At 39.2% G+C, this 9,584-nt stretch overlaps 1 protein-coding gene across 1 annotated transcript in view; it reads left to right on the plus strand.

Moving 5' to 3' along the window:
* LOC126481238 (solute carrier family 25 member 44) overlaps positions 1-9,356 on the plus strand; it is a 140,553-nt gene extending 131,197 nt beyond the window's left edge. Inside the window, exon 6 of the mRNA XM_050104852.1 lies at positions 8,934-9,356. Within this exon, the coding sequence (XP_049960809.1) occupies positions 8,934-9,125 (192 nt within the window). The 3' untranslated portion in view covers positions 9,126-9,356. The remainder of the gene's footprint in view (positions 1-8,933) is intronic.
* The last annotated feature ends 228 nt before the right edge of the window (positions 9,357-9,584 follow it).

Genomic DNA, 9,584 nt, shown 5'->3' on the forward strand with positions numbered 1-9,584 from the left:
TATCACCAATCAGCAAATCACAGTTGCAGTCATTAATACTTGCTCTGGACAGCCCCATAAACAAACTGTTACAACAAGAAATAATTACTCAGGCCCATTAAACATAATTCACTGCATAAGATCTTCATTTACCACATGAATTATTAAATAGGTGGATCCTGTCTCTGTTAATCTGTTCCTCACCACTTATCTTGGGAGGATGTGTGACACTATAAATATCGTTGGTATTGAACCCGATAGCTTACTCCTGATAACGATCTTAACCAAGAATATTTCGCTTGAAGACCCATACCAATCACCAGCTTGGTTAAAATGGTGCTGCCCATCTGGACAAAGGAAAAAAAGATTGGAACCATTATTTCAGGCTGATGTACTTCTTAACAATCTCCATATTATTGTTGAAGGCTGTCAGGTGCGTGGTCAGTGGCAATCTTCTGTGGTAGACAAATTCTCTGGACCTCGTGGTGACTGGTTGTAGAGCACTGTGGCAATGCTCTGATCTTGGTGTACTGATTCTGAAATTTATGGCATCTGCAGAACAAGTAGGACACTCAGATAAGAAAACTTTTACACGATCTGCCCCTCCCCCCCTTCCACACCTTCCCCTTATGTGCGAATCATATTTCCAGATGCTGAATCGGTAAGTGAAGGCAGCACAAAAACATTGTGTCTGTAGTGTGACACAGCTCAAACTTATTCATCATCAGTCTTTGCTGTGTTGCAGGTCAAGATGCTGTTTGAGTATATCCCATTAAATACTGTATCTGTGGTCCTTGTCAAAAGCATTTCCATGTTAGTTTCTAAAAGCTATGTACTGATTCTTTGGAATTGCCTCATTTTTTATTTTAGTATTTATATGTTTCACATTGTCTAGTTGGGAGTACTAACTACGTTGTTGTTGTTTTTTTTTTTTTTTTTTTTTTTTTATTAGAAGATAGTTTAAGTTAATACTTATTTGCACATGGTATGGCTGCGTTGTGGGGCCGAATTAGAACAGTAAAAGTGTGCTTGCGAAATCTTACTTGGATGACTGCGTCTGTCAGTATCCATTCACTTCTAACCAGTTTTATTGTTCATAGAACTGTGTAACTTGAAGAATATAATTAAGGAGAGGATATGTAAAATGGAGTAAATAAAAAAGAAATCTCTCTGTTTGGCAAAGTGCCGCAAATGTGGAGGGAAAGAGAGTTCAAAATGTGCAGATCTTCTAATTTTTGTGTCTAGGCACTGATTGCTACATAAATACACAGGCAGATCCATAGCTGCCTTCGCGGTGAACGGCAACCAAGCTAACCTGAAATAGAAACAGATTTCCACCATCCTCAGCCATAGGAGCACAGATTTGTTAAAAATAAGAACCAAATACAAGTTTTATGTACCTCTTGTTGCACATTGTTATCTTTATCTGGAGTGTATCAACAAACTTCCACACTAGGATTTAGATCTTTGAGTCGCGTCCAAAAAATTAAGCTCATCCTACGCAAACCCATAGTAATCATTCATTGCCTGTCAGTCTCTTTGGTAGTCTGGTTGTACCTAATGTCTTGGGTCAAATTATTTCCTCCATCCCTTATAATTATTCCTCTAGTGCCTGCACCTGCTGTAAAACTTTTTGAATGCTCCCTTTTATTTGTAACATTCTTTATCAAATGAAGAGGACCATGTGAGGACACCAAATGTCATTTAGAATGAGTGAACACTGTCTCTATTGGCAATCCAAAGCAGCCCCAGCACAAACCTTATACTGCAACATAGCATTAGTTCAATTTTGTATGTTGTTGACAGCATTGTTGCCATGCCTAACATGTTTTCAGTGTTCCTGAAGATGAGCCGTCATGACAGTGTGTTCTTGAAACAACAATCACAAAGTTTGTTGTTGTGAGGTTGGGGCATATAATACGAATTCTTCTTTGGTGTGCCAGTACCTCATAATTGCAGAAGGAAACTGAGGAGCTTATCACTGGTTCCCATCGTCCACTTTGCATATTCTTAAACAGTCCTTTTTTTACGCCATCCTTTTCGTTTTGCCTCCTCCTTTTCTGCAGCTGCTATTATCCTACGTTTTTCTGCCATTTATAATTTTCTTTCATCTGGTTCCTTATTTTCCGTGAATCACTTCTCATTTCCTGTTGCTTTTCTTTGCCAAACTTTGTATAATATTTTCTGCCACAGTCTGTTTTTCTTGTCCATGCTCTTCTTAATCTGTTTTTCCCTTTTGTCTGCTGCATTACAGTCTCTGCCAAGTTCTAACTACTTATGTTTTCAGCACTCGTATGTCCCCACCATTTTATTGTTGATTTCCTCCTAATTTGACCCCGTGTAGCCTTTGAACTTGCAAGACTTTAATGCATAATCATTGAATTGTCACATTCCTCTTTTCTTTCACAGTGAACCCTTAGGTAGTGAAAGTTTAATCAATTTCTAGATCTACATACTCAATCCACAAGCCACCATGTAGTGCATGGTGGAGGGTGCCTTGTACCATTTCTAGTCGTCATTCCCTTTCCTGTTCCTCCTGCAAATGAAGAAAGTGAAAAGTGACAGTCTACACGCCTCCATGTAACACCCTAATTTCTCTGTACACTGACAATGGTAGAATTGTTCTGCAGTCAACTGCACATTTCTAAATTTTCTCAATAGTGTTTCATGAAAAGAATGTTGTCTTCCATCCAGGGATTCCCAATTGAATTCACAAAGCATATCTGTAATTCATGCATGGTGATGAAACTTATTGGTAAGAAATCCAGCAGCATGCCTCTGAATTGCTTTTGATGTCTGCCAGGTAATCTGATCTGGTGGGGATCCAACACACTTGAGCAGGACTGAAAAACGGTCGAACTAGCGTTTTATACGTGGTCTCCTTTATAGATGAGGTACTCCCAACTACCGACCTTACATGCTTGTTCAACTTCATACCACTTCACAGTGGTAAGTCTAGAATTTAATCAAAATCACTGTGTCAAGCTGCACACCACTAATACTATATTGAACATTACAGGGTCTTTTTCTCCTACTCTTCTACTTTAACTACAATTTTTCTATCTGTAGAAGAAGCTGCCATTCATCAAGTCAAATAGAAATTGTTTTTAAATTATCCTGTTTTCTTGTACAATCACTCAATGATGATGATGATAATTTGCCGGACACTACAACATTATCAGCAAACAAACAGTTGCAGATTGCTGCTCTTCCTGTCAGTCAGATAATTTATGTATATAGAATGTGAATGACCTAAAACTAGCATTGCAGATACTGTGGAAACCGGAAGTGCTATTGATCTGTGGTTTCCACGGAATGGATTGGTAGTCAGGGGCTTGTATTTTGCAATCAATCGACAGGTTGTAAAAATACTTAAAAAGTGTATTTTTATGCAAACACACACACTTTTAAATGGAACAGTGCCTGTTGACATTAACGAACAAAAAGTAGGTAAATTAGAGTATCAGTGGTGTTTGTTGCAGGGTTCTAGTGAGAGTTGTTTACGAGATATCATATTTTGAAAAGTTTCCACACCGACACTTGTGCAATACCCTTGGTAGCACACACTAAAACGCAACACAAATGTATACACTAATTATGTGGGTTCTGACCAGTAACGAGACAATTGACCATCACAGGTAGTGTTCAAAATGACCACTGACAGCAGCAATACATGTTTCCAGTCTGGTGTGGAACAACTGCTGCACACATTTCAGTGGAGATGTCCGAGCAGGCTGCTGTAATATGTTGCTGCATATCATCGAGTGTTGGTATGTTCTTGTAGACAGCATCTTTCAGCTTTTCCCGGAGAAAAAAAGTCTATAGGACATCAAATCTGTGGAATGGGCCAGCCGAGGTACAGGCCCTCTGCATCCAATTCAGTGATTTGGAAACAATTCATGAAGACATTCTTTAGTTCTTCATGCACTGTGGGATGGACAGCCATCATGTTGGTTTCTCCTAGACTGCAGAGGAACATCTTCTAGCATCTGTGGAAGATGATCTTTTAGGAGGCTCTTGTGCATGTTCAGTGTTCTGTCTATGAAAAATGGGCCTATGAGCTGATTGTTCACTATCCCACACCACATGTTTACATTTCGTGGATGCTGAAGTTCCACCTGAAGAAGCCAACGGGCATTATCAACAGACCAGTAGTGGATGTTTCATTGGTTTACCTGGTCATGATTGGTAAATATGGCTTCATCAATAAACATGACTCGTGCCACTTCCTCATGCAAACACATGGGAGTTAATGTGCTGATCAGCTGCAACAGCAACAACAGCCTCAATTTTCTCCTCTTCTGTTGTAAGTTGTTTCCTTCTTTTTTGTTGTCTACGTCTTGCACTACAACTTTCACATGAGTGTTTGAAGAAGTTAATAAATAATTGCTGAGATGATTGACATCTATTGGGATATTTTGCTTCATACACCACACAAGAACGAACTACTTTTTCCTATACTCTCCGTACACCATGAGCATGTTGGCTTTTCCTGAATTGGGAAAGCCCATTGTCCATTCACGATTTACTGTTTGGGCTGTCGCACACTTGCTATCAGGTCGCAATGCGCTCAGAGAAGACACAAGCACACTGTAAGCAAACACAACAACATTATACCTAGCAACTACACAGATTGAATGACAGTATGAGCCCCTGACTACCAATCCACTCATTGAAAACTGCAATTAATAGCACTTTTCTTTTCTGCAATATTTACGGTGCAAGTTTTAGATGGCACACCCTATAGAAAACAAGAGCAGTTCTATTAGATTTTCCTGGAGCGTTGCTGAAAACAACCTTGTCTCTGATGAACACTCACCATCCAGGACAGCATTCTGAGTTCTATTATTTAAGAAGTCCTGGAGTCTCTCACATATGTGGGAATCTAATCCATATGCACGGACCTCCATCAGTAGTCTGCAGTGGGGCAACATATAAAATGGTTTCTGGAAGTCTAGGAATATGGACTCTGCCTGTTGCCTGTCATCCATGGTTTGTAGGAGATCATGTGAGAAAAGGCAAGCTCAGTTTCACAAGAGCAATGCTTTCTAAATCAGTGGTGATTTGTGCACAGAAGCTTTTCTGCCTCAAGAAATTCATTATATATGAACTTAGAATATGCTCAGAAATTCTGCAGAAATCTGAAATTAAAGATATTGGTCTGTTGGTCTTTAATTTTGCGGATCTATTCTTTTATCCTTGTATTCAGGAATTACCTGTGCTTATTTCCAATCACTTGGGATGTCATAGTGGTTGAGAGGTTCACAATAAAGGCAAGCTAAATAAGGAACCAGTTTCATACTGTCTGTAAAACCAAATTGGCACTCCATCTAGACCAGGTGGCTTATTTGTTTTCAATTTTTTCCACTGTTTCTATATACTAGGAATACCTATTTTTATGTCCTTGATATGGAAGTCTGTGTCACAGTCAAATGGTGGTATGCCTGTATGAACCTCCAATGTGACTGATTTCTTAAATGTGAAATTTAAAAGTTCAGTTTTCCTTTTGCTGTGTTCTGTTGCTACACCAGACTGGTCAGTGAGATAGTGGATAGAAGCTGCTTGCTTACTGATTTTTGTAGGACCAGAATTTTCTCAGATTCTCAGCAAGGTCGTAGAAAGGAGGCTTGCACGGTCAGTATTTGTGTTATTGTTTATATTTATTTTATGTGCATTAGGCTGCAGTTCAAGGCATAATTCTCTGTGTAACATTTCATATTCCAATGCTGGGGACACCATCAGAGGTTTCAATGACTTAGAAAGCAGTTGGTCTCAAACAAGCCCAGCAAGCCAATCTATTTACATGTATCCATGTAACAGTCTGTTCGTGATGTCATTAGGAAATTTTTATATGGAAAAATTTGAACGAGCAACCCTGTGGTTGGCAAAGAAGCAGCCCTCGTGTTGGCTGTGGTACGTAGATGATACTTTCATTATATAGACCCATGGAGAAAAAGAACTCTAAAAATGTGTAAATTTTTTGGATAATATAAATTATAATGTAAAGTTCACTATGGAAAAATGGAAAAAGAGAAAGGAGGTCGTATTTCATTTTTGGATGTACAGATACTTAGAAAACCTGACATAACTAGGGCATAAATTCTACAGAAAGACCATGTGTGAAGATAGGTACCCTCACAGAAATTCCCATCATCATACCACAGAGAACAGAGGAGTTATCGAAACATTGGTGGACTGAGCTAAAAGAATCTGTGAACCACAGCACTTGGTGGACGAGTTCAGTCATTTAAGAACTGCCTTCAGCAGAAAGGACTGCTCCAACAAAGATAGGGCCCTAGAGTGTATTAGGTTTAGAGCTTCTGATGAGAAAGAACCAACTAAAGAGGAAGTTTTCCTACCATTTGTAAAAATTGTCACAGGTAGCAGTAGCAGATTTCTCAGAAAACATGGTATTGAGACAGTGAATAAACAAACAAGAAAGATGCATGCATGTTTTAACACTGCAAAGAACCTACACCCAGTGCCTTGCACTTGACGTCATGTTTACAGAGGAACTACAAAAAGAAGCTTTAACACCCAGCTTAAGGAACATGAACAGTTGTCGCCTGGGCAAGGCAGATGAATAAAAAGTACGAGGGTCTCTCCAAAAGAAATGCACACAATTTTTTTTTTTAAATCCATCTTTTATTCTACATGTTTGAAAGTTTTACAGTGTGTAGATACATCCTTTAGGAATAATATTTTCATTTCTCCACATAATTTCCATCCCTCTCAACTGCCTTACACCATCTTGGAACCAGCGCCTGTATACCCACATGGTAAAATTCTGGACCAACCTGTTGGAGCCACTGTTTGGCAGCGTGCACAAGGGAGTCATCATCTCCAAACCTTGTTCCACGAAGAGAGTCTTTCAGTTTCCCAAAGAGATGATAGTCACATACAGCCAGGTCAGGACTGTAAGCCGGGTGTTTCAGTGTTGTCCATCTGAGTTTTGTGATTGTATCCATGGTTTTTTGACTGACATGTGGCCGTGCATTGTTGTACAACAACAAAACATCCTACTTTTGCCAATGTGGTCGAACACAACTAAGTCGAGCTTGAAGTTTCTTCAGTGTCATCACTTATGCATCAGAATTTATGGTGGTTCCACTTGGCATGATGTCCACAAGCAAGAGTCCTTCGTAATCAAAAAACACCGTAGCCATAACTTTTACAGCAGAAGGTGTGGTTTTGATTTTTTTTTCTTGTGTGAATTTGCATGATGCCACTCCATTGGTTGCCTCTTTGTCTCTGGTGAAAAATGTGGAGCCATGTTTCATCACCTGTCACAATTCTTTCAAGGAATTATTCTCCACCATTCTCGTACTGTTCCAAAAGTTTGCTGCATACCGTTTTTCTTGTTTCTTTGTGAGCCACTGTCAACATCCTGGGAACCCACCTGGCACAAACCTTTTTTAACGCCAACACTTTCAGTATTCTGCGAACACTTCCTTCCCCTGTCCCAACGTAGCGTGACAATTCGTTGATGCGTCTGTCAGCAGTCACCAGTTCGTTAACTCTCTGCACATTGTCTGGAGTGTGTGCAGTACGAGGCCTGCCACTGCGAGGACAATCCTCAATATTGCCATGCCCGCTTTCATCACGTAACCTGCTTGCCCACCGACTAACTGTACTGCAATCGACAGCAGCATCTCCATACACTTTTCAACCTCTTGTGGATGTTTCCCGCTGTCTCATTTTCACAGCACAGGAATTCTATGACAGAACGTTGCTTCTGATGAACGTCAAATGTAGCAGCCATCTTGAAGACATGCTGTGATGGCGCCACTCATGGGAACAGGTTGAACTAAGTTTAAAAACAAGTGGGAAGGATGTATCTACACACTGTAACACTTTCACACATGCAGAATGAAAACTGTATTTTTACAAAACTAGTGTGCATTTCTTTTGGAGTGACCTTCATATCAGATGATGCATTGTGACCAGGGAAGCACCAAATTCATTTCTGAGACACTGGTTTTAGCAGGATATTTTCATTAATGTGCTAGGATGTACAGAGAGGCCATAGAAATTCGAAAGCACAAAAACAACTGTAACTGAAGAGGAGGAGGACTGAAACTAGACAAGTTGTGGACCCTAGTGCTAAATAAAACAAACAGCATCAACTCATCCCTACCAAAAATTCAATAACATATGTTGATGAGACTCTGCAATCTTAGGCAATGGTCTGATGACATTATGAACTGACTGTTGTGTGAATACATATACAGTTTGGGTTGATGAGCTTGTTTGAGACTAACTGTTTTATGAAATGTTAAAGCTTCTGATGATGCCACCAGTATTGGAAGATGAAATGTTAGGCACAGAATTATGCCTTGGACCCCGGCCTAACACCCATAAAACAAACATCAGCAGCAACTCTGCAAGATCTTTCACTTGGGTACGACAATGGAAATTGCATGCTTCTTGCATCAATCTTTTTATAGATTGCTCATAATTCCTCTAAGTCCATCACATTGAAACTAATTGATGCTCATTCATTGTGTAAGTAGGATGCTAACATCTGCTTACCTTTCGTATCTGCATGACACTCTTATTGATGGATTTATTAACTTCAGTAACCGTTGTCGCTGTGATGACATTGTGGGCACTCATCCCTGTCTCTACACTGACACTCATAATGTCAGGTCTGTTTGTAGGTACAAAGTGTAAAATATCTCCACTCAGTTTTTAACTGCCCAAGACAATTTTTGAAAAAGTTTTCAGGTTTACAACACTAGACTATCTGCTCGTATCACCTGTAGTGAATCCATAGATGTGCCAATCTATACTAGGTAGGTTAAAGTCACCTTCATCTAGTATTCCAGTATCCCTCTTTGTTCAAGTTTGTTCAGTTTTCTTTATATAAAGAAAAATATATGAAAACCTTTATATAAAGGTATCAGAAACTGGTGCGCACAGAATAAATGTTTTTCACAGCTTTTCTGTTACAGGTCCAGAGAATAGACTCTATTCAACAAACTTTCAGTATATTATGGGCAGAAGAACGACTGAGAATATTTACAAAAGGATTATCGGCACGTCTTGTACAGTCTGCCTGTTTTAGTTTTGCCATCATCCTGGGATACGAAAGTATTAAGAGGATGAGCATTAATGAAGAATACAAAAAACATATTAGATGGTAGATAAATGTGGGAATTAGTTTCAGTTTATGACTGTTGAACACTTTTTGTTTTAATTTATTGACTGTTATTTCATTATTACTTTATATGTTTGCTTCAACTCATTATTCATCATAATGGGTTGGCACACACAATTTTTAAACTGTGTGTATACTGTTAGTTAAAGATTGACTATGTCATCAGTTCCCTTAAGTTGTAGTCATTTGTTGAGCTTGAAAAGTATGTAAAAGAGAACAGTATAATTAAATTATTTTGAGAAAAAAATCTGCGTTGTAAATTATAAGCAATACAAAACACCCACGAAATCTCCTATTGTGTAATATGGGCAAGGACAGTGTGGTTGAGAGGACTCTGTGTGTGTGTGTGTGTGTGTGTGTGTGTGTGTGTGTGTGTGTGTGTGTGTGTGTGTGTGAGAGAGAGAGAGAGAGAGAGAGAGAGAGAGAGAGAGAGCTGTTGCATAAC

Source organism: Schistocerca serialis, chromosome 5, assembly GCF_023864345.2.
Source record: "Schistocerca serialis cubense isolate TAMUIC-IGC-003099 chromosome 5, iqSchSeri2.2, whole genome shotgun sequence".
Taxonomy (NCBI): domain Eukaryota; kingdom Metazoa; phylum Arthropoda; class Insecta; order Orthoptera; family Acrididae; genus Schistocerca; species Schistocerca serialis.